General features: G+C 35.6%; 1 protein-coding gene across 8 annotated transcripts in view; it reads left to right on the top strand.

Annotated features, from left to right (window-relative positions):
* GALNT3 (polypeptide N-acetylgalactosaminyltransferase 3) overlaps positions 1–26,477 on the top strand; it is an 82,745-nt gene that overhangs the window by 43,728 nt on the left and 12,540 nt on the right. For 4 of the 8 annotated variants that reach the window (XR_002516120.2, XR_002516121.2, XR_002516122.2 and 1 more), the window contains exon 9: positions 2,328–2,480. Coding sequence is in view for 5 of the 8 variants with exons in the window: in XM_021923692.2 (XP_021779384.1) it covers positions 2,328–2,480 (153 nt within the window). In the remaining 3 variants the exon portion in view is untranslated. Of the gene's footprint in view, positions 1–2,327; positions 2,481–3,312; positions 4,423–22,349; positions 24,248–26,477 lie in introns of those variants that run through there. The other 4 variants (XM_003907557.5, XM_017946612.2, XM_009182356.4 and 1 more) reach the window with 2 other exon arrangements.

Here is a 26,477-nt window from a genome sequence, read left to right as displayed (position 1 = left end):
CAGAGGCAGATACATGGAGAAAGCAGACAGCCAGTGTGCCTAGAACAGAGTGGTCTAGCAAAGAGGAGTAGGAAATGAGGTCAGGGACATTGATAAGGCCCTGATCATGTAGGGCTTAACAGGCCCCATTAAGAAACTTGGACTTAATTCTGAGTTTGACAGAAATGGTTGAAGAGCTTTGAACAGGAGGATAAATATTATCTGGTGTACATATTAAATAGAAAAATTTGGCTTTTGTTACCCTAACACAGCTATTGATTTTATTTTGGTTCATTTCCTTGACATTTTATTTTTAATCAAGCATTGCACTTAAACCGTTTTGTAAATTTCAGTTCCCTGAGTGCTAAAATTTCGTGACATTATATAACTTGATCATTTTTCATGTTTCCTTTTACTTTTGATCAGATAATGTCTTTATAGCATAAAACTTCATTGTAACAGTATTCATGTATGCCAAGTAAAAATAAATATTTTGGTTATGTGACTAAGTTAGCCAATATTACTAGAGCAATGCAGTTTGAGTCATTATAACTTGATTATGTTTACTGCTTTGCCTCTTCCACTTTCTCTACTCGTTCTAAGTAATGGGCCTCTCCAACATTCTTAGCTATTCAATTATGTGCTCTTTTTTGTTACCAAAGTACTTTCAATATTTTCAATTTTTTATCATTTTTATTTTAATGACTTTTTAATAATGGGTAAAATACTTCACAGCCTTTGTTACCATCTTCGAGATCTTAAGGCTTCTCTTTCTTAGCCAAGTATAGCTAGAATGCTATTTTCATCATCTAAACCCATTTTCTTCCAGTGTTTCCATCTGAAGAACTACTAGTTATAAAAATGACTGATGTTTTGCTTGTGGGCGGAGATAAATTAAGCATGAGACTAAGAGTAGGGAAACTCAAGATATGTGGCTCTGTGAATTCAGCAAATGTTTGTAGAGTGCCTGCTCTAATATACATAAGGAGTTTAACACAGTGCCTGCCTCGCATGTAATAAGGACTTAACAAATACTAATGCTCCTACTAATTATTTCATTATTGAAAATCAATTATGTTAACTTATTTTATCTTTATAATGTCAATATTATGAAATATTGGATTTGTAATGGGTTTTATGACTCGATAAATTACCTGACTTCAGTCTATGGGGAAGCCAGCTCTATATACCACACACAATTCTAATACAGTGCTAGAAAAGTTATGTCTGATGTACTATGGGAACCTTGAAAAGAGTGTAATTTTGTGCAGCAGGGCAAAATCAGGCAAAGCCAAAGAAGGAAGGTAATATTTGAGTTGGCTCTTGAAGGATTAAAAAGGAGTTAGCCAGGCAGAAAAGGGTCAAAAATATATTCCAGGCAGAGGACAGACTGTAAAGCAAAATCTTAGAATTATAGATACACATGTTCTGATTGGTGGAATTGTGTGAAAGAAGCATAATATATAACTGGGGCAATGGTTGATGCAAGATCAAAAATGATAGATTTCATGTACCAATTAAGGAGTGTGGACTTTTAGCTCAGCAACAGTAGTGATTCACTTAAGCAAGGGCAGTCAGGGATCAAACCAATGTTATAAAAGACTATCTGGCAGCAGATTGGATTACTGGATGATAGGAACAGAAACTGGAGGTAGCTCTAGGTGTTTCAGTAAAATTCTGAGAGTCTGAGTAACAGAAGTGAGTAGACAGAAGTAAGAATGGATGGGATGTTAACATCTGAGAGAAATAGTACAGCTAAGGGACGAATTATTTGGATATGTGGAGAAAGAGAAGCGTCAATAGTAACAATAGCTAAAATGTATGAAAAGTCACCATGTGCCAGTCATTGTTCTAAGTGTATTATACATATTAACCCACTTATCTTCATAACCCTATGGGGTAGGAACTAGTAAATTATCCATTTTCAAGTGAGAAAACTGAGGCATGGTGAACACCCTGAAGTCCCTAGTTTAGTGAAAACACCTTTAATTGAGATGAAGAAGAGCAATGGAACACTTGTGGGAGAGAGGCAATTAAAGTGCTTGTTAGCTCTTCATTCCCTTTTCTGAGGAATGCCTGGGGTAGTCTCCATTCTCCTTGATAACTTCCAACTTGTGGTATGGGAGGAAGACAGTACCTTCTTAATGAAGTAACCAACTGTTGATGAAGGAAGGCTATTGTATCGTCTATCATAAAAACTCAGTGTATGTTTCTGATAACTATTTTTATTGTATTATTTTGTTGAAATAGAAATGACTTCATTATTTAATGAGGTGCTGATTTATTTATTTATTTTGCAACTGAGCACATGGGTTGCTTTTGTCAATAACAGTGTATTCCTTCCATAGTACTTTGAATACTCTGCTCAACATGAAATCCGGCACAACATCCAGAAGGAATTATGTCTTCATGCTGCCCAAGGCCTCGTTCAGCTGAAGGCATGTACCTACAAAGGTCACAAGACAGTTGTCACTGGAGAGCAGATATGGGAGATCCAGAAGGTACCTCAGTGCAATTAATTCATCTCTTTAACTGTTTTTCTTAGCTCTACTTGCTTATCTGGGAAAATGAGTGGAACATGGTACATTAATATTATCTATCAGAATTTCTCTCTTTATTAACTTTGTGGTTATGTGTTTCTACCCATGTGATAAGAGAATATATCTATGAATTAAGTACTCTTAGTAACAAAAAATTAAGTTGCTTGGTTGAATCATGATATATGCAGATGAGCACTTCTGTGAATTATTATTAGTCGCTTGCTTTTTACTATTTAGGGTTTCTTATAATGCTTTTGGCAACAGTCATTTTTTTTCTGGCAGAGAGAAGAAAAATTATTATATCTTCTCGCTTGAAGAGATTAATTTTTTTCTACCCTGTTTTAGCACTTTTTCATGAACCTAGAATTGAGAGAATACATAACAGGTCTATTCTGTTTTTAAACATGTTTAAGGCTTAGCTGTATTGTAGCAATTCTTACCCGAACATTGTTTTGTGCAATACTAGAAAACCTTAACACTGGCTTTTATGATTTATGATGTTTTTAAGAGTTTGTCACTTACGAATATATCAAGGGAATACTTCTTGTTTGAAAATGTGATTCAAACCTTGTTCTGTCTGCCTCTCTTCATTATGTAATACCTTACTAATTGAACAGTAGTAGCTTAAAAAGGTGGCATTTTCACTAGAAGTCAAAAAGAGTTTATCAGACATGGCTCACCTTAGAAAGATTTACTATTAGGTTTGCTTCCATTAAGCCATAAAATCTTTTTCATATTTATCACTTAACTATGAGTCTTGAAATTTAATGTCTGTTGTTTCCTTTTATTCTAGGATCAACTTCTATACAATCCATTCTTAAAAATGTGCCTTTCAGCAAATGGAGAGCATCCAAGTTTAGTGTCATGCAACCCATCAGATCCACTCCAAAAATGGATATTTAGCCAAAATGATTAAGTGTTCCTTAAAATTAAGTTGAAAAAGGAGACATTCTTTCTCATAAAACTGTGACTAGGCATACACTGTAGGTTTTGAAAATTATGCAAAAGCAGCTAAATGTAACTTATTCCAAGTGCATTTTTCTTATTTATATCTTAAAATATCTATGTAGCACTACTACAGAAATTCTGCAAGTTTCTGTTTCAAAGCACAGTAACTAGTAATACCAAAGACTATTTCAAAATGTCCAGATGTAGGGGAAGAGATGTTTACAGTATGATGAAAATAATTTTCAAAGTAAAGTGATGTTTGTGTGTTTTGTACACTTAGGGATATATATAGCTACATTCACACACTCACAATTTAAAATATTTCCCCTAGTTTTTTGGGGGGATAGGAAGAAAGATTTGTTACTGTATTTTTTTAACTATATAGAAATAGATCAATGAAGGTCAGCATTGGCCTCTGTGTACAAACCAAGAGCTTTTACAGATCCAGAATTTATTATTTTAAAATGCAGGTGAATTTTTTTTTTTGCCTTTGGTTTACTTGTCTGCTAAATGTTTCTTTAAACATGAAACTGAATAAGGAGAGGAGTATTTTTAACACTTAAATTTCTTGGAAATTTTTAAACCATTTTTTAGTCTGCAACCCACTCCACTTGAAGCACTTAAGTCTTCCTTAAATGAATTTTCTTAAGTAACGATACTGTGTGTTTTCCCAAAGCACTTTTAAAAACACTTTTATAAATTACTATCTGTTGAAAAGGTGTCCTTTTCCTTTCTGCTAGTGTTTTTTTTCTTACCAAAATTCACTAATCTTGAATGTTTGTGATATTAAATTTCAAATGCAGAATACTTGACTCATTTAAAGCTAAATTTTGTTACTGATTTAATTATAATTGTAATGGATTTTTGACTTTGTAATGGATTCTTTTCATCAAAAAGCCTTATTTTTTATCTATATAGAAAACACAATAAAAAGTCCTCAACACTATTGTAATTATTTGATTAAGTGTTTTTCCTCTTTTGGGTAAAATCTGTAATTGATAATAGGTGGGGGAAAATGAATTTTATATGCTGAATTTCTAAGCACCTATCATTTGTAAAGCCATCAGATATTTCTTGAGGCACAAAAAATGAGGAATAGCAAAATTTCTGTGTTCAATATTTAGAAAATTTTGTGTTAATTTCTGATACTTTTCCTTGAGCATCTGATAGATGACTTTTTTTAAAAAAATTGATGCTTGCTTAGGAGATTTAATACTTTTTTTTTTGGTTTTGGTCATTTTATATTTAGATCTACTGTATTCTTGTTCCAGAAGTAAAGTATGATTGGTTTCATATTTTAAATCTGGCAAAGCCTCAGCTGTACAAAAAAGAGCATATGTTGGTTATTGACCCCGTCTTCTCATTGTTTGTTTGTAGGTTTGAATTTGTATTAAAAAGCCTGCATTCCGAGCTGGACATGGTGGCTCAGCCTCTAATCCCAGCACTTTGTTAGAAAAGGTGGGAGGATCATTTCAGCTCAGGAGTTCCAGACCAGCCTGGGCAACATAGCAAAATCTCACCTCTACAAAACATAAAAATAAACAAATGAAATTAAAAATAAAATTAGATAGGTGTGATGGCACATATCTGTAATTCCAGCTATACAGGAAGGTGAGGCAGAAGCATTGCTTGAGCTTGGGAGATTGAGGCTACAGTTAGCTATGATTACACCACTGCATTTCAGTTTGTGTGACTGAGCAAGACTCTTTCAAAAAAAAAAAAAAAAAACACAAAGCCTACATTCTCCAATTGATTACTTCAACTAATGTGTATTATGTGCCTAATTTTCTACCAGAAGTTGTATTAGTCCGTTTTCACACTGCTGTTAAAGACATACCTGAAACTGGGTAATTTATAAAGAAAAATGGGTTCGATGGACTCACAGGTCCGTGTGGCTGGGGAGGCTTCACAATCATGGCGGAAGGTGAAAGGCATGTCTTACATGTTGGGAGACAAGACAGAATGAGAACCAAGTGAAAGGGATTTTCCCTTATGAAACCGTCAGGTCTCGTGAGACTTACTCACTATCACAAGAACAGTGTGGGGGAAACCACCCCCATTATTCAATTATCTACTACTGGACCCCTCTCACAACATGTGGGAATTATGGGAGCTACAATTCAAGATGACATTTGGGTAGGAACACAGCCAAACCATATCAGAAGTGCTGGTAGGCAGAGTAAGACTTGTTACTGCTTTTGAGCTATGTCTCATGGGTCAGAAAGAAAGGCAAATAATTTTAAAGTAGATAGTACCAGTAGGCATGAATATCCATGAGCATATATTTCTCTTAGAGCTTATATCTCTAAACACAAAATTATTTCTCAAATATATTTTATAAATGAACTTAAGAATATTTTTAAAAAAACCAAAGTGAGTGCCCTGTATGTATCACTCATATGTTGTCATATCATGATCCAACTGAAATGTACTTAGATTAGGTTGATATTATTATGGGAAAGTCCTTCTTACCTGATTTGGCAGCCTCAGGCTATTGCTCAAGTTTCATACAAATCATGTCATTAAGGACTGGACCTTTAGGGTAGGCAGTGCCTTTTAAAAGTCTGAGTTTTGGAACAATGATAACAGGGAGTTATTTATGGAGCCTGGCTGCCATCCACCTGAGACTTAACTGCACTCAAGTGTGAAATTGTGGAGTTCTTGCTCAATTTGAAGCTGCCATGGCAAATGGTCTGGTTGCTACAGAAGACCTGGCATGCTGCCTTCATTCCAGAGGACCAAGTCCTAAGAATTCTAGGTTGGTAAGCTGCACTGCCAAATCCACTAGGGTTAACCTGATGGGCAAGTCCACTGAAATCTGAGAGGGGATCACATAGTTAACTATAGGAGAAAATAAGCAACACACTAAAATTGCCTATTACTATAACCAATGATGATGGATTTTTTTAAGCCCTTATATTACCAGAGACTAGTCTTGGACAATTTAGTTAAGTACTTTATATACCATCAAAATATAAGTGCAAAAAGGACAAGGTTGACTTTATAAGAAAGGCTAGAAAAAAGTCAAATCATTTTTAAAATGCTGTTATGTGTAGATGAGAATTTTAAAAGATAGGGAAAACAAAAATCTAGGAAGATTCTGTACTCAGATTGCTTCACAATTCACTTTAAAGACAGCAGAAATAAATACCTTTAGACAATGCATTTTTAGTATGCTTTGTGCAGGAAAGATGTTTGCAGAACTCTCAGAAACCAGTTCATACTCCAATAAAAGGCCTTGACTCTACAATAGAATATCTGTGAAGGAATTAATGTACATACAAATGTAGCGGAGTGTGTGTGTGTGTGTGTGTGTGTATTTGAAATTAAAATATTTGACATCTTTTTTATGAATTTATATTTTAATTACCTTTCCAAATTATCAACCTACCCAATCTTCCCTTTTGCAATCCTACAGTCCTACCTTCTCCATATCACCAAACCAGCTGCTAAAGAGATTCCTCCTGCACACATAGTCCCTCTTGCTCTCCCGGCTTCCACAATATCTAGGAAATTTTTTGTGTCTGCTTTAGGGATTTTATTAGGCACCAGGCACTAATAATATACAAAATAGTCCCCATCTGAAGGCAGAGAAAGTTATAGTTTAGTAATGTGCTCATCAATGTGGTCTCATAATGATGTTTTAAAGAGAAATAGTCCCATGATGAATTCAACATATTCACCTTCTGGTGAGTCCACTGACAAGAGCTAGAGGAGAAAACAGGCATCCCATATTTTGGAGGTAAATAATTAAAGTAATGCTTCTTAAACCTTATTGTACACACAATAGTAAGATTCTGATTGATTAAGAATCAATCAGATTGAGTAAGATTCTGATTGATTAAGCCTGGGGTAGAGCTTGTAATTTTGTATTTCTGACAAACTTTCAGGTGATACCAAAGCAGCTGGCCCTGGTACCACACTTTGAATAGAAAGGCTACCCAGTGAACTAATGCCCAGGGTTCTCTGAGACTACCATGATGATTCTGACCATGCTTGACATCCATAATTACTTCGAGTACCACCAGAAGTCAATGCCTCTCTATCAACCATTATCATAATTATTCTTCCCTGGTAGCTCCTACATCCTTTGTATATCTCTAAGTTGATAAATCCCCCACCTTCTGATTACCTTCTACTCGGTAAACTTCTTTGATTAGAAAACTCTTTAATATCAGCAATTTTGTCTCTGAAAATTCTACGTATTTTCTTGCCCTAACTGAAACTGGACATTAATTAAGGATACATCTTCCAATTCTAGTGAGGGTTATTGGTTTTTGTTTTTGTTTTCTATCATTCCTCTTGTACTTCAAGGCTAGGATTTGGGATAGGTGTGTCCTTCTTCAAAAATGCCTCAGCTTATTTGAAGCCATGTCATGTGGATATATTATGCCCTGCCCCTTCGTGGCACTGTCAACCATGAATCTATAGGTCATTTATCTTAATTCATTCCCTACATTAATTGAATACTTTAGTTCCTGTTGGTCTTTCTTTATACCTCTACTTGTATCACCCTATGGGTGACTTCATTATCGGTGCAGATAACTCCAGCATTCTGAGCTCTCAGTATTTGACCCACATTTCCTTCCCTCAACCACACATTCGCTAGTCATCACTAGAAACCATATCTTCTCTAACATCTTGATCACCTTAACCTCTCTGACTACCACCTCCTTTCCTAGCTCATTTATGCTAGTTCTTGCTCTCTAGAAATTTTTTTATATCTCTTCAGGACTTCTAAACAATTGATTTTGCTACTTGTTCACTATCATTCTCCTCTAGTCTATACTTTTATTCTTATCCAGAATGGTTTTAATATTTCATCATTGTAACAACTCTCTTTCACTGTCAATTCATGTGTCTGTTTTCCATCGTGCTTACCTAGAAAACCCCAAACCCTGGATAAACCAAAATATTTGCAACCACTACTTCTGCATCCAAACAATTGTCATGCTGGGCACATTCACCATCTTTCTGGGGATATCCTGTTTCCTCTCTCTCTTTCATATGTTAGGTCTCCTGTTTTGTGTATACTTATAACTTCCTCTTTCTTGGTTAACTTCCTCATTTTGGAGGAGTACATTACACAGTAATGTTCTGGGGAATGGTTTAGGATGCATACAGTTTTTGAGACCTTTATATCCAAAATACCTGTGTTCTACCCTCACAATTAGAAGGTTAGCTGAGTATAGATTTCTTGGATGGAATTTCTTTTTTCAGTATTTTAAAAGTTTTGTTTTTTTGTTTGTTTCTTTTTTTTCTAAATTTCAGTATTGAAAACTCCAGTCTATTTTTGATTCTTGATTCTTTGTTAGTATTTTATTATTTTCACTCCAAATACTTATAGATATCCTATTTGCCCCAATGTGTTAAATTTCACTGTAAGTCTTATATTACAGTATGCTTTACTGTGCTCTTTAAATACTCATGTATTTAAATTATGACAATCTTTTCCAAATATTTATTAATTTTATCCTTTGTAGTCTCAATTTCTTTCTGGGAATCTTATTATATCAGACCCTTAACATATTGATTCTCTAGTCTATATAGGAGGGAAGATTTCTGACCTATATTTCATCTCTTTGCATACTCCAGGATGTATTCTTAATGTACTCCTTTAAGCCTTCTGTTGAGTTTTTCTTTTCTGTCATTTGTAATTTCCAAGAGCACATTCTTGTTCTCTGAATTTTTCTTGTATACCACTATTATTTTGTGAATGTGATTTTTTTTCTTTTGTCTTTCTGAGATTATCAATAAAAATATTAATGGTAGTTCTTTTTTTAAAGGTTTCATCTACTTGCATAGTCTATTTCCTCCAAGCTGCTTTTTCCCCCCTATTTACTCTCTGCATTTCATAACAGATGCTTTCCTCTAATGTCTGGTGATTTATAATTGTTTATATTGAACAGAGGATTGAATACGTACTAAAAGCTCTTTTGTCTGAGGAGGGCTTATTGACTATAGTCGTTCCTGTAGGCTGACCCAACTGCAGCCATTGTGCTGGAAAACAAAATGACAAGTTAGATCCCCAGAGAAAAATCTTCCAATCACCCTGGAAGGTGTAAACCCGAGTATCATTGGGCGAAGAGGACTGGGGATACATTTTCAACATAAGATTCTTGTCCTCAACTGTGCTGGTAGCCCCTGTTCTACAGATACTCTATTTTATCCTATCCAGTGAATGAATGTCTAAGCTTCCATTTGGGTGTGGGAGAGGAATGAGGAGTCTAACTGATTCGTAAATGGAGCATCAACTCCTTTTCCTCCCCAACTGTATCTTTCTTATTTTTGGAGGCTCCTGGTTCCACTAGTTCTTGATCCTTTCTGTGGTTCTGTAGTATGAAATGCATTACTACCCTGCTTTCTCCAATGATAGCTTTGGACTAACTACTAATTAATTTGCTTTCCAGGCTTCAAAACGGTGTTGCCATTAAATTTCTCCTACTATTCTCCCCATGGATATATATTTTTTTCCTATATCTTTACTGTCATTTTAATGGGATTTTGGAAGAGAGCAGAAGAAAATCAGATAGAATCTGATATTCTTGACAAGAAATCCCCATTAATTCTTCCATGACTTCCAATATATCTTCTGCCACAAACAACTTGCAAGTTGCTACATTCAATACCCCTTTTCCTGCCCTCATTTTCTTAATCTCTGCAGCATTTGAAACAATTGATTGTGCTACCACTTCTGAAATTTCTGAAACTCTTTCCCCTCTGGGATTCTATGGCACCACAAGCTTCTGTCTTCACCTCTGCTTCAAACTATCATTCAATCTCACATGGACTAAAATGATGTCTTAACTAATTGCTCTATTTTTGGGTCATTCCTCTAGTTGATTTTTTCACAGCAACTTAACTTTTTAAATAAGAAACAACATTGCTCCTCTGCTTTGTAACCTTCCAATGGCTCTCAAATTGTTCTTGGAGTAAAATTCTTGCTTCTGGTTATAGCCTGCAAGGACCTATATGACCCACTCCTTGCCAATTTCTCCTGCCTCATCTAGGCCCACCTTATCTGTGCTGAGTGTGCTTCAGACAGAGTAGTTGCCTCCTGGATTTGTCTTATGTATCAAACTGATTCTTGCTTTAGAGACTATGTTTTCTTTGTGTGGATGCCCCTAGTAACAGTATCTTTTACATGTTTCTGTTCTCTGCTCAAATAAAACACTCTGAGAAGAGACCATCTTCTTCTATAAAGTAACCCAATCGCTACTGAATCACCATGTTTATTTCCTTGTTACATTTACCACTACCTGAAATTTTATGTGTGAACTTATCTTTTGTCTCCATAAATGTCATCTTCACAAAAGCAAGATAAGAAATAATGAAATCCATATCATGTTCAAATTTAGGTAACTTCAGCATATCCTCAAAATAAAACAACACTATTTTTCAAGGATGTTTACAATAAACACAGAAGGTGCCAGTGAGGATGGGCCATGAGCATAGGAATGGAGGATGAAGAGAAAAATATGGACAAAAATAAAAAAGGACAAAAAAGACAGATTTTTCTTAGACTGATGAAGAGCAACAACAAAAATTCTTGATAGGAAAAGTTTTCTGAGAGGATGCATTATTTCTTCAAAAGATATGTTACAGAAAACATAGGTTTATTTACAATATCCTATAGTACAAGAATAATGGAACCAAGAAATAGATGTACTAGTTCGCATAGCACACAATATATCTGTGAAACTCATTACTCAAAAGAGTTTATGTAAGTGGAAATTTTGAATAGACTCAACAAAATTGATGACAAATTCACAATCAATAAGAAAAAATAGAATGTATAGCATGTCCCCATATTTTCAGAGTCACATAGAAGAGAGCATCTTCCTAAACATATCCCTTTGATACTACATCAGCCATAGCATGTTCCCTTGAATGTTAGTTATTAGAGTATTTGCTTTTATTTAATATTATCATAATTGTTTGTTGTTTTTTTTGTTTTGTTTTGTTTTGTTTTGTTTTTTGTTTTTTTTTTTTTGTGAGACGGAGTCTTGCGCTGTCGCCCGGGCTGGAGTGCAGTGGCCGGATCTCAGCTCACTGCAAGCTCCGCCTCCCGGGTTCACGCCATTCTCCTGCCTCAGCCTTCCGAGTAGCTGGGACTACAGGCGCCTGCCACCTCGCCCGGCTAGTTTTTTGTATTTTTTAGTAGAAACAGGGTTTCACCGTGTCAGCCAGGATGGTCTCGATCTCCTGACCTCGTGATCCGCCCGTCTCGGCCTCCCAAAGTGCTGGGATTACAGGCTTGAGCCACCGCGCCCGGCCCATATTATCATAATTTTATGATATTCCTTTAGAATCTCAGCTAATCATTGTGTAAAGTATTATGGGAGAAGTCTATTTTTTTTCCAGTGGATCTTTTGAAAATTTATCTCCTTTAAAACATGATGTTAACTGTGAAAAATACTTTTCTTTGAAAGCACAGGTGGAATTCATGGTGTCAAAAAAGTTATATTTAAGTATGTATTTTTAAAAAGAAGACCAAAAGCTTCTACTTGTTTGTAAAATCCTTGTTAACTAGGTGGAGCATTATTTCTGTTATTCTGTGTTAGAGTGCATTTATTATTTTATTTTTCCATCAGAGTCAGTATTGCCAGCAATAGAAATTAACTCTGGATGATTTAAGTGGAAAAGAAGTTTGTTGAAAGGATATTGAGTAGTTCACAGAGTCATTTGGAACACTAGAGAAAAGGCTTAAAAAATGGGCAGGCAGGATAAAACAAAGCGCGTAGCTTTGAAGCTAAAATTATGCTGCAGAAGTTGACTGGTGAGGATATTCTTTCTGCTGCCAGGAAACGCTAGATGAATGGTTTGTACCTCTCATTTCCCTGGTATTGGCATTGTTTGCTGCTGACACTGGCTACTGGATGACCCCCCTGCTATAGCTGTGACTAGATCCTCGAAGCAACTGCCACCATTATTGCTGCCAGAATGAATTCTCCACTGAGTGCTTCTTTTCTCACTAGTTCCCAAGTCAATATCCAAACTGAATTCAGAGTAACTGAGCCTATTCATGTGCCCTGCCCTCAAGGAATGGAGGCTATGAAAGCAAGTATCTGGCTTTGTAGCTTCTGCAGTTGAAGGTGGAAATTTCACAGGCACAGAAAGGGAGTTCAGATGCCAGGTGGCTAAGAAAAAAAAAAAAAAATGACAAACAACTTCAGTACAAACCTTAGGATTTGAAAACCATAGCATTCTTTTCCTCACTATTTTTTCCTTTAAGCTGTAAACATTTAAATGATTATACACACATATAAATGCCATTCACTTAATCAGATTGTAGGAACTTTCTTGCTTTTCTTTTGTTGACTTTCAAATAGGTCAAAGATATTACTATATTTTTTATTTTGTTCTCTGTACAGTTAGATGGTATATTCATAATTTGTTTTCTCAGAACAGCAATTTTTATTGTTTTTTAATTAATTCTTTTTGCAAAATAATGTGTATATAATAAAATGACAGAATTTGAAAGTTCAGTTTAATGAGTTTTGACTTGTAGATATCCTTGTAACTGCCACCCAAAACGAGATCTAGAATATTTCCTTCATACCACAAAATGTGTTAGGTAGTATATTAATATTTTGTTTTCTCCGAGCAGCAATTTTTATTGTTTTTTAAAAATTAATTCTTATTGCAAAATAATTTATATATAATAAAATGCACAAAATTTGTTCAGTTTAATGAGTTTTGACTTGCAGATATCCTTATAACTGCCACCCAAAACAAGATCTAGAATATTTCCTTCAAACCAGAAAGTGTTTTGCATCTCCCTCCACTCAAACTTTCAACCCTGAAAGCAACCATCCTGATTTTTATCAGCATGCATTAGCATCAATTATTCATTTGTTTCATCTAAATGGAATAATACATTATATATTTTTGTACCTGCTTTTGGTTGTTCATTATAATGTTTTTTGATATGAATCCGTGAGGTTTTTGTCTATTTGTGACTTTCTTTTCAATTGCTGTGTATTATTCCATATATAGATATACCACAGTTTCTTTGTCCATTCTTTCATTGACAGACATTTGAGTTATTTCAAGTTTTTGAATATTTTGAATAAGGGGGCTATGATCATTCATATACAAGTCTCTTTATCTTTAAAAAAAGTGAAAACGTGGCGGGGCATGGGGGCTCACACCTGTAATTCCAACGCTTTGGGAGGCCGAGGCCGGCGAATCACGAGGAAGAGGTCAGGAGATGGAGGCCATCCTGGCTAGCACGGTGAAAACCCGTCTCTACTAAAAATACAAAAAATTAGCCGGGCGTGTTGGCGGCTGCCTGTAGTCCCAGCTACTCCGGAGGCTGAGACAAGAGAATGGTCTGAACCCAGGAGGCAGAGTTTGCAGTGAGCTGAGACCTCGCCACTGCACTCCAGCCTGGGCGACAGAGAGAGACTCTGTCTCAAAAAAAAAAAGGGGGCGGGGGGAGAACATTAAAAGGTTTTAGTTTTTCACTGGAGAAAAAGTTCTACAATGAAACATCTTTAACATTTTCCAGTGAGAAATGTTTTCACTTTTTTTAAAGGTAGACACCTAGGAATGGATTCATGGATACCATGTATGTTTAACTTTAAAAGGTATTGCCATAGGTTTTTTTAAATGGTTGTAATATTTCACATTTCCACCAGCAATATTCCCAGGGGTTTCACATCCTTGCCAAAACTTGGTATTTTCAGTCTTTTTTATTTTAAACATTCTAGTATGTATCTTGTGGTGGTTTTAATTGTTATTTCCCTGATAAGCACCTTTTTATGTTCATATTAAACAGTAATTTTTTTGGTAAAATGTTTACATATTATATGCATATTGATTGAGTAGATTTCTTCATTATTGATTTGCAGGTCATTGTATATTCTAAATACAAGTCCTTTTGTTAGATATTTGTATTGTAAATATTTGTATTGTAAAATATTTGTGTTGTAAATATTGTCTTCAAGTCTGAAGCTTGATTTTATTTCTTATAATATTTTTTAATGTGCAGAAGTTCTTATTTTTGATGCTGTGTTATTTATCAAGTTTTGTTTTATGTTTGGTGCTTTTTATGCTCTAAAGAAATCTTTGCCTATCCCAAACGTATGAAGACCTAGTTCAATGTTTTTTCTAGATGCTTTATTTTTCTAACTTTTATTTTAGGTCAATAATTAATCTTGAAATGTATTTTGTATATAGAGTGATGCAGGAGGTTGAGATTTGTTAATTTAATTTTCCATTGTTCAAACACCATTTGGGAACTTGCTTTCCCAAAGGAATTGTTATGGTTTGGCTGTGTCCCTACCCAAATCTCATCTTGAATTAGAGTTCCCATAATCTCCACATGTCCTGGAGATAATTGAATCATGGGGGCGGTTTCCTCCATCCTATTCTCGTGACAGTGAGTGAGTTCTTATGAGATCTGATGGTTTTACAAGGGGCTTTTCCCCCTTTTGCTCTGCACTTCTCCTACCTGTCATCATGTGAAGAAGGATGCATTTGCTTCCCCTCCTGCCATGCAATTAAACTACTTTCCTTTATAAATTACCCAGTCTCAGGCAGTTCTTTATAGCAATGTGAGAATGAACTAATATAGGAATTGTGTCGGTACCACTGTTAAAAATCAGTGGATGCTATGCTTGTATGTGTCAATTTCTGAACCGACTCTTCTATTTTATTGGTCTAGATGTCTTTGCTTATGGGAACCGCAGTCTTGATTACTGTAGTTTTAAGAGGAAAATATTCACTGTTTTACCCTTAAGTGTGGTCTTTGCTATAGATTTTGCACTTATCAAATTCAGGAAATTTCCTTCTATTCCTAGTTTGAGAGTTTTTATCATGCATAAGTGTAGAATTTTGTCAAACATATTTTCTGTTCAATTGAGTTCATGATAGGATCTTATCCTTTATCCTACTCATGTTGTGCTTTTCATGTGTGAAACCAACCTTGCATACTTGGGATAACCTACACTTGGTCATAAACAAGTATTCCTTTTATAACATAGGATTAAAAAAAGAATAATCTACTTGTCTGTCTGTAGAGATATTCCTATGCTTGACATTTTGTATAAATGGAATCATGTAATATATGGTTTTCTGTGACTGGCTTATTTAATTTAGGCACAGTGTTTTTAAGATTCATGCATATTGCAGCAAGTATCAGCATTTTTTCTTATGACCAAATGGTATTTCATTATATGGATAAGCCACATTTGTTTATTCATTAATCACCTGATGGACATTTGATACTTTTTGACTTTTATGAATAATTCTACTGTGTATACACAAAAACATTAGTTCATAAGTTTTTGATTGAATGCCTGTTTTTGTTTTGTTTTGTTGTTTTTTGAGACTGCGTCTGGCTCTGTTGCCCAGGCTAGAGTGCAGTGGCATGGTCTTGGCTCGCTGCAGCCTTGCCAGTCTCCCTCCTTAGCCTCCTGAGTAGCTGGGACTACAGGCACATGCCACCATGCCCAGCTAATTTTTGTATTTTGTTTAGAGATGGAGTCTCACTTTGTCATCCATGCTGGTCTCTAAAACCTGAGCTCAAGCAATCCACCTGCCTTGGCCTCCCAAAGTGCTGGAATTACAGGCATGAGCCACCATACCTAGCTGAAAACATGCTTTTAATTCTGTTGAGTACATATCTAGGAGTGGAATTGCTGGGTCGTATGGTCTTTCTATATTTAATCACTTTAGGAATTACCTATTGTTTTCCAAAATGGCTGCACCATTGTACAACTCCACCAGCAATGTATGAGGGTTTTGATTTCTCCTCATCCTTACCAACACTTTTTATTATCTAACTTTTTTATTCTAGCCATCCTTGTGTGTTTGAATTGGTATCTCATTTGGGTTTGTATTTGCATTTCTCTGATGAATAATTGTGTTAAACATCTTTCATGTGCTTATTGGTAATTTTTGTGTATTTTCCTTGAAGAAATGTTTATTGTGATTATTTGCCTATTTTTAATTTGGATTGTCTTTTTTATTAGTAAGTTGTGTTATTTATATATTCTGGAAAGTCCCATATAAGAGATATGATTTGCAAATATTTTTTCCAATTCTGTGAAATTGTCATTTCACTTTCTTGGTGGTTTCCTTTGAAGGACAGGGTTTTAATTTTTATTAAGTTTGAATTATCTTTTTTTTTTCTTTTGTTGTTCATACTCTTCATGCCATAGGTAAGAATCCTTTGCCAAATCTGAGGTCATGAAGATTTATGTCTATGTTTTCTTCAATGAATTTTTATAGTTTTCAGTTTTAAATTTAAGTCTTTGATGCATTTTAAGTTTGTTTTTGTATATGGTGTGAGGTAAAGGCTCAGCCTCATTATTTTGCATGGGGATATCCGATAGTCCCAGCCCCATTTGTTGAAAAGACTATTCTTCTCCCATTTAATGGTTGTGGCACTCTTGTCAAAATCAGTTGACCATAGAAACATGGTGTCTCAATTCAATTCCATTTATCTATATTTTGTCCTTGTGCTAGCACCACACTATTTTAATTGTCATTGTTTTGGAGTAAATTTTGAAATTGAGAGGTGTGATTTTTTTCTACTTTGCTTTCTGTGTTTTCAAGATTGTTTTAGCTCTTATGTATCCTTTGCAATTTTATATGAACTTTACCATCAGCTTGTCAATTGCCACAATGATATCTGAGATTCTGATAGAGATTGCCATTTTAACAATATTAAGTCTTCTGATCCATGAACATGGGATGTTTTTCCATTTATTGTAATACCTAATTTATTTCAATAATGTTTTATAGTTTGCAGACTATAAATTTTGGACTTCTTTTGTTAAATTTATTCCTGTCTTTCTTTTTGCTGCAATTATAAATTTTCTTAGTTTTGTTTTTGAGTTTTTTTTTAATTCATTGCAAGTGTATAGAAATACAATTGATTTTTATATATTGATCTTGTAGTCTGAAACCTTGCTGAATTTTTAGATTTAATAGTTTGTTAGTGGATTCCTTACGGCTTCCTATATATGAGATCATGCTATCTGTGTGTAGAAATAGTTTTAGTTTTACTTCTTTCTTTCTAATCTGGATACCTTTTATTTCTGTTCTCACTTAGTTGCCCTGACTACAACCTGCATTACAAATACTTTTTATATTTTGATTGATTTAATTTGTTAAGATTTTGTGGGGTACTTTTGTGTCTATATTTGTGAAAGATATTAGTTGGGAATTTTCTTATAATGTGCCAGGTTTTATTATCAAGGTTATGCTGGACATAGAACCATTTGGAAAGTTGTTTCCTCCACCTTTATTTTCTGAAAGATAATGTGTAATATAAATATTATTTCTTGGCTGATGCAGGGATTCATGCCTGAAACCCCAACACTTTGGGCGGCTGGGGCAGGAGGATCACTTGAGGCCAGGAGTTCAAGACCAGCCTCAGCAATATAGTGGGACTCCATCTCTTCCAAAAAAAAAACCCACAAAAATTAGCCAGGCATGGTGGTGCATCCCTAAAGGTGGAAACTTCAGTAATTGGTTTTAAACCCTTTTTCTTGTTCAAAGCTGTAAATTCTCCTGTAATACTTCAGCTGCAGCACACCACAATTATGATATATGGTGTTTTTATTATCACTTTATTCAAATTATTTTTCAGTTTATCTTTTCAACTCATGAACTCTTTACAAGTATATTGCTTAATTTCCAAATTTGATGATATTCTAAATATCTTATTTTTGGTTTTTTTTCCAACTTTTAGTTTAGATTCAGTGAGTACACGTGCAGGTTTGTTACATGAGTAAATTGTATGTCATGAGGGTAACACTTTTCTGCTTGTCTTTTTTGTTATTGATCTCGTACTGAGTGTTGTGTATGAAAAACAGTAGAGACTGACAATGTTTATCTACAGAAAAGGGTATGCTCCTCTGTTAAGCTGCTGGAGTTGGGTGAATCTAATCTGTTCTTAAGCAACATTTGAATTTTTTATAACTTTAATAAGATTCAGCTCACTATTGTATAAAGACATTCTGAGGGCAGAATTAGGGTCTTCAGCAGAGCTTGAGGATTGTTCATCAGTGAGATTTCAGATCTCCTTGTACTTTATGGCACAGACACCTGTTTTTCAAATCATGGAAGAGGTCTTTCTGTTTTATAACTAGACTGTCCAACTCTCTAGGTCACTTGGGAGTTATATTTTCTCTGCAGTATGGCCCCCACTTTTCTGCAACTTGGGGTACTTCTCTTGGCCTTTCACTCAACTTTCAATGGGCAGCAGGTGAAGTTCTAGTGCATATCAGATGGACTTCTCTCAGGTTGCCTGCCCTACCCCTAGACTGATACCTGAGATGGCTTCAGGATATGTCAGTCAACTCTACTGCCCCAACTTCCAAACTTTGGTAGATTGCTGCAAAGCACTTGGAGAAACACCTTCCCTCTTGTGGTAACAAGTATATTTTTCAGCTGCCTTGCGTGCACCTAGCCTTTATTAGGCCATCCAGCAGCAATTTTTAGAAGACGTGTAGTACCGATTTTGTTTCAATACATACTTTTATTGAGAATCATAAATTCTTCACTCCCTATTCTTGCCAATTATTTTCCTCTCCCTGTGTCTTTGTGGAGAAGGCGAGACTCCAGTTTAAATGAAAGAATAGATGTTCTCTGCCATATTAAAAAAGCACAAATTAATATTTTTATGTTTTTAAGCTGCATGCTAAGCACATTTTCTACTCCTTTCTAAAAATCACATTAGTTTTAAAGTGCTATGACTCTGGGATCTTTGAGTACTTGGAGATGCTGAGTATGAAGAATGTTTACATTTTTATTTTATAACCTATTTTTATAACAGATTCTTTACTTGGACACATTTTTATCTATTTCCATTGGAATAATCCACTGAAAATGTTTCAGAAATTATTTGTTCTGGTGCTTATTTCTTAAACTGTATTTTTATATGGGCTTTTATATTGAAACTGCTTTTGGTTAATAACTTACAGAGTTGAATACATCATTTGCCCACTGAAAGCCTACGATGACTTTCTCGTTTTTCAGGCAAGGTTTTTCTCTGTCACCCAAGCTGGAGTGTGAGGAGGCAACCATGGCTCACTGCAGCCTCAACCTCCCACCTCAGCTTCCCAAGTAGCTGGGATCACAGGTGTGCACCATCACATCTGGCTAATTTTAAAATTTTTTAAAATTTTTTTCTTTTTTTTAGAGATGAGATCTCACTATATTGCTCAGGCTGGTCTCAAATTCCTGGTTTCAAGCGATCCTCTTGCGTTTGCCCACAAGGTGCTGGGATTACAGGCACTAGCATCCATGCCCAGCTACAGTGGCTTTCTACTCTTTGGTCAGATAATGTCCAAAAGCTCCAGTGTCATAATTTGGCCTCTAGTTTTTTTTTTTTTTTTTTTTTTTAAGGGATTTTTTCCCCTCACTATATTCCTTCGCATCACTTACATCTAATGTACTGACCTCATTATTCCCTGAAATGCCATTCAATTTTACACTACCATATTTTGCCTATTGTTTATTACTTTCCTTAATGTTTGAAATCTATGGTCTTCTAGGCCCATTTAAATTACCTCTTGTGTAAAACTATTTTTCTAGGCATTGTTTATATTTTTAATTGCCCACTAAGATAAAGGAGTAACTATTACATTTTTTAAATTCTTGCATTCTCAATATTTAGTTTACAGTGATTAGCATCTCTTATCGGCTTGAATAAATATTTGTGGCATGAAAGTTCACACACACACACACACATACACACACACACACACACAGGCACACTTCATTATTTTTTTGCCTGAATCATTTTGGGATCATAGGAGTTGTAGTCAGCATGTCCCATGATTCCTAACACCCCATAGTACATTTCATACAAAAAACACTCTCCCACGTAATAGAGATACCACTATCTAAAATCAAGTAATAAACATTGATACAATACTGGCATCCAATTATTCCAAAGATCTCATCCAAATATTCCTGTTCCCATAATGTTTCTTTCTCCTTCTTGTTCTAGAACTCAAAACAGGATCATGCATTGCATTTGGTTGTCATATATTTTAGTCTCCTTCAGCATGGAGTGACTTGACAGTCTTTTCCTTGACTTTCATGTAGTTTTCAGTTTTAGAGCATAAGCCATGTCAATCAACCTGGAGCCATCTAATATTTCCTCTGTTCACAATCAGGTCATACATTCTTATCAGGAATAGCACTGAAATGATACTGTACTTCCAGTGGTATATCAGGAATCCTTCAATGTTAATTCATCTGAACTCTGGAGATGTTAACATTGACAACCTGTTCAAGTTGGTGTCTGACATGTTCCTGGACCATAGGTCCACCATTTTCCCCTTTGTGAGTGAAAGTGTTTTTTGGGGAGATACTCAAGACTGTGCAAATATATAATTCTTCATCAAATTTCTGCCCACTGGCTTTGGTATCCACTGATGACTCCTACCTGATTCAACTTCCTCTCTGACACATGTCATCTTCTACATTAGTTCGTTGGCATTATACTGCAAGAATTTTTTCCTTTAATTCATTTATTTATTCATTATGGTCTGATGGATTCCTACTTTATTCAATGGGTTATAATCTGGTTACTATCATCATTTATTCTGATACTTCATTTGTCTCAGATTTGGCCAAGAGAGCCTCTTCAAGCTAAGTTCTGTGGGTTTATTTTGCATGTTTCCATCATTCTTAGAACATTTCCATACTTTCGGGCTAATTTTGTACTTTCCCTGTACCAACCTTGGAATCAACCATTTCTCTCTGCAGTCTGGTTCCTTTTAGTAGAGGCATTTATAAATCCAGATCTGGGTGCTTAGTATACTCATTACTACCAGGCTGACAGAGCTGGGTTTATAGATCATCTATCTCTATATATCTCCATCTAATTATAAAAGTATATCTATCTATCTATCTATCTATATATATATATATATGTTTCATCTGTACCTTTCTCTCTCCCTCCTCTTTCTCAATGACAGCCTAATACCTTAGCGTTCTGCATTTTCATATATATATATATATATGTGTGTATATATATATGTGTGTATATATATATGTGTGTGTGTGTATATATATATGTGTGTGTGTGTATATATATATATATATTTTTTTTTTTTTTTCTCTGAGACAGAGTCTTGCTCTGTCATGTAGGCTGGAGTGCAGTGGTGAGATCTCGGCTCACTATAGCCTCTGCCTCCAGGGTTTAAGCAATTTTCCTGCCGCAGCCTCCTGAGTAGATGGGATTACAGGCACGTGCCACCACAATAGGCTAATTTTTGTATTTTTAGTAGAGACAGCAGTTCGCCATGTTGGCCAGGCTGGTCTCGAACTCCTGACCTCAAGTGATTCATGCACCTTGTCCTCCGGAAGTGCTGGGATTATAGGCATGAGCCAAAGCACTGGCTCATTTGCATTTTTATAAATCCCTTCTCTGACAGTGAGAAACCTGGCTCTCATTATCTTCAATATTTGCTTATTTCCTTAATCCCCCTGCATGTAACCAATCTACTGACTATGTCATCAGCTTTTTTTTGGCTCCGGACCTCACGACTATCTCCTCAGCCATTTTCTCCTTGTTCTTCTAACTTCCTCAGCCCCCAGTCACCTCCAAGCAAAGGGAAAAGAAAAGGAGAAAGAAAGGGCCAAGAGGAAACACCCTCCTTTTTTAAAGAAAAAAAAAATTGTATTTTTGGTCAAATTTTATCTGCATCGCTGTAGTTGAGCATAGAAGAGGTGTACTGAATACATTTTAAAATGGCACTAAATATAAGGGACATTTTGATTGCTTTGTAAAGATTACGTATATAAAAATCAGGAAAACATTTGCAACATGTGAATCAGTTTCCCGATTCCACTACACAAATTACCACACAATAGGTGGCTTAAAGCAACATAAATCTGTTTATCTTACAGTTCTGCAGATCAGAAGTCTGAAATGAGTCTCATTTGACAAAAATCAAGATGCTGGCAGAGCTGTGTTCTTCTGCAAGCTCGAAGAGCGAATCTATTTCTTTGCTGTTTCCAGCTTCTAGAGCCCCCCAGCATTTCTTGGTTTGTGGCTCCATTCCTCCATCTTTAAGCCAGCAGTGCAGCACCTTCAAGCCTCTCTCTGACTCTGATCCCTCCTCCACCTCTCTCCTACTTCTAAGAACCTTATAATTCCATTTAGTCCACTGGATAATCCAAGGTAATCTCCCTATTTTAGGCCAGTTGATTAGCAACCTCAGTTCCATCTATAACCTCCATTCCCTTTTGTCATGTAACATAAGATATTCAGACGCTTTATGAGGACTAAGATGTGGACATTTGGGGGAAGTCTTATTCTGCCTGCCACAAGTGACACAGACAAAAGTTTGAAATCTTTAATTATATAACCTCATAAATACATAAGAATAATAATACCCTAACAGAAAAAAAACCATTGATAAGCAATTAATAAAAGAAAAAGTAGAAAATGGGTAAAAACTTTTAAAATGTTTAATCACGCTAGTAGTTAAAGAAATGCAAGTTAGAGAAAATATGAAACACAAATTTTCACTGATCAAATTGGCAGAGATTTTTTTTTTCTTCTTCATTATGTTCAGTGCTGGCAAAGAATGAGAGAAAATGACACTCATTCATTGCTGGCGGGAATGGAAACTGACATTACTTTTCTGGGTGGCAATTTAGCAATATATATTAATGGCCTTAAAATTGTACAAACCATTTTGCTCAACAATCCTAGTTCTAGAAATTTATCCTAGCATTAAAAAAGAGGATATTTGCAACATTTTAACAGAAGAATATTTGTCAGGGGTTTGTTCAGTGGAAGATTGGAAAAAATACAAACACTTATTGGAATGAGACTGCTTTAATGTATTTTCATATATTATGAAATAGTATAATTTTCATATGGAAATTTTTACATATGAAACATGTATGGTATAAAAATAATAAAAAATATTTGTGTGTTTGGAATTATGGCTAAACCCTTAACAAGTTCAATTCTCTCATTTACAAAACACCCAGTCTTCTGAAAAAAAAGTTTTTTTATTTATTTTGCATTATGATTTTACTACATGCTTAGAGATTCATATACGGACATTAAACATTATGGCTTTAGAAGTGTAATTATTGAAATGGGTAGATACCCAGGATATGTTGAATGAAACAAATCAGGTAAAAGACCAGAATATTCAGAATTATTTTATTTAAAAATACATGAATTCAGGGAGGATGTGCAGCATTATAACCTGCTTAATTCTGGATGGTGAGGTAATGTCCGATATTTTAATGTCTTTTTTTTTCTTTTTACTAACTTTAATTTTATAGCTTACTTTAAAACAGCATAGGGGCTTATCTTGAAAGTTATAGTTAGAAAAGTTTAATTAAAAGCTACTAGCTTTTTTTGTTAATATTTTGTAGACCTGCTGTTCACCTCCTAATTATGAAAGTAAAAACAATTTCCAGTTGTGTTATAAAAAGTAGAAGATAATTAAATCATATTTTTAATTTATGTAGTACCATGCACATGTGTTTGTTTCTAGGCATAAAGTAAAGTGAAAAGTACCACTTTTTGTAACACCATTATTTCACATGTATCCACGTGGAAAGGTCTCCTCACCTGTGCAAATGACACAGTAACTGAAATGTCATGAGACGCCGCATGCCTGAAGCTAGAAAAATGCAAGGAGCACTCACAGAACTTCTTCTTTAACGGAAGAGACACTCAAAATTCTTTATTTCCAATAAATTTGGAATAACAAGAACACATATTCTGCCTTACAATTTTTAAATATTGGTATTTAATGTTAATGAGGTTTGTCCACATTTATAAAATAAAACAAATATCAGATGATACTGTTATTATTAGTAAAATTGATAAAATAATTTTTTCCCTCGAAGAACATCCAGTTTAATGAGGAAGAGGGACAGCTGTTGCTATGATCACAGTAGGAGGGAGAGCTGTTGATAGGGGTTAGCACAGAGTGCACAGGGGGTTAAAAGGTTGACCCTGGTCATTGCATGTGGGTGTCAGAAAAGTTCTACTGGAAGAGGAAACCCTGAGCTGCATTTTGAAGGACAACTCAGAGTTTGCCTGGCTGACTGCCCTTCAGCTTCCCATTAGTAATCTGGAGTTTCTTCTTCAGATGGGCAAAAGAGGGTGATCTTCCACCTACTCTGAAGAGCAGGAGGTGGGCTGTGGTGAATTCAGAAGCAGAGAAGGCAGAGTTGCCACCTCTCCTGGCCTTATGGTTGGAGACCTCCAGCTCCAGATTCACATTGACAGACCACCTCGATGCCCTGCCTCAGAGAGCCCTACATCCCCAGTCTCTCTCCTTCTGACTTCCCTGCAAATGACTTTTGTAAACTCCCAGGGAAACTGAAGCCGTGCTGTAACGGAGAGCCTCTGTCAGCTCATCTTCTGGGAGATGTCCTCTCTTAGTGGCAATGTTGATCTTTCTGTTACTCCACTAGGCTTGTGATTGCTCCAAGTTTTTTTTTTTTTTTTTTTTTTTTTTCCAAACTAAATGTATGTATTTTCAGGGGGAAATAGGTAGTAAAACTCTAAAGAACAGTAAGAGTTGAACTAACCCACAAGACAGTGATTAACAGTAAACTAGAAACATGGTTACCTCAGAATGTGGAAGGACACGAGCATGACAGTACGCAAAAAGACTTCAAAAATACATTCTATTTATTAAAGTGGATGCACAGCTGTTCACTGTATTACTATTATTTACCGTGAAGACATAATTTATGTAGTCTTCTGTATATAGGAAGCATTTAATAATGAAAAGGAACAAGGTTAGATGAAGAAGGCAGAAATAACATTTTAGGCAGGGAGAATAAGTCTTCTCTGGAGGGCGGAGGACAGATTGATGTGTGACCGAGGACAAGTGACAAAGAGAAGGTGGAGAGTGAGACACCATCCAAGGAGGGAAAAGTGGCGGTGGCGGAGGGCATGCACATCACAGGGGTGGTTTGCTTTCCTTACCATTATTTAATTCTTATTTTCTCTAAAATAGTCTGCTTGTCTATATCCTAAAGCATTTATGATAAATACTAGTTTATTTGCATCATAAGAGGCATTGCCAAGCAAAATGCTTTGTAAATTAGATGTGGAACTTAGGATTAGTTAGAAGCACCTACCGGATATTAAGCCTATATACAGTCAAGGCAACAAGCATTGAACAAACGTAGCATAAAAGGATTTGCAATGTATTTCAATCAGAGAGCATTTAATGGAGTGATAAGGGAACCACGGGAATTGTGTGTTTATGTAATAAATAGTAGAATTCAAAAGAAGTTGCCACTGTTTCAGTTAGGAAAGGCTTAGTAGAGGAGATAGGATTACCAGCCATTTGACAGAAACAGGAGAGTTTGAACTGGTGGGAACAAAATGTTTCGGCCTTTGAATTATTTGTGGTCATGTTGCTATTTTGACTATTACGGAGCAGGAGCTGCCTGCATGGTGATTTCCCAAGCCTGCAATGGATTGTCCAGGAATGCTCCACTGTGGCTTTCACCTCCTCTATGGCAGTCCTTTCTCCAAACCACAAAACCCAAATGAATGTGCTTTTCTTCTAAATGGGCTTGGCCTTAAATACAAAACCAAAAATTTTGGTTAAAGAAGAGTCAACGTTTTGATGGCATTTATATTTTTGGTTTTTATTTTTTAAGTGCAGCAGTAAAGATAAACTAACTTTCTCCATCTGTGCCTACATGCCTCCATAGTTAACCTAAAAGTAGACACCATGGTTCCCCTCATGTTCACTGCTCGTTCTTGTCTACTTGCTACTTATTTTTAGATCTGTTTCTCTCAACAGTGGAATTGTGCCTGCCCTTTGGCATTCAAATTTATTTTGTGATGAGAGAAGAGAAAAAGTTACCAAAAGCCTTATGAGTCAATGTTCAGTAAAGATAGTTTTCAACATCTTCTCACCTAGCTCTGTTTTCTGCTTCTATTTTTAAGGCTATTGTTTATTTTCATTGCCCTTCTTCCTCTCCCATGTCCCGAGGTCCTCTTGTTCTTTTACACTGACTAACAAAAGGTTCTAC

This window comes from Papio anubis, chromosome 10 (assembly GCF_008728515.1).
Source record: "Papio anubis isolate 15944 chromosome 10, Panubis1.0, whole genome shotgun sequence".
In the NCBI taxonomy this organism is placed as follows: domain Eukaryota; kingdom Metazoa; phylum Chordata; class Mammalia; order Primates; family Cercopithecidae; genus Papio; species Papio anubis.
Note: the sequence above shows the minus strand (reverse complement) of the source record. Positions and strands in the feature narration are given on the sequence as shown.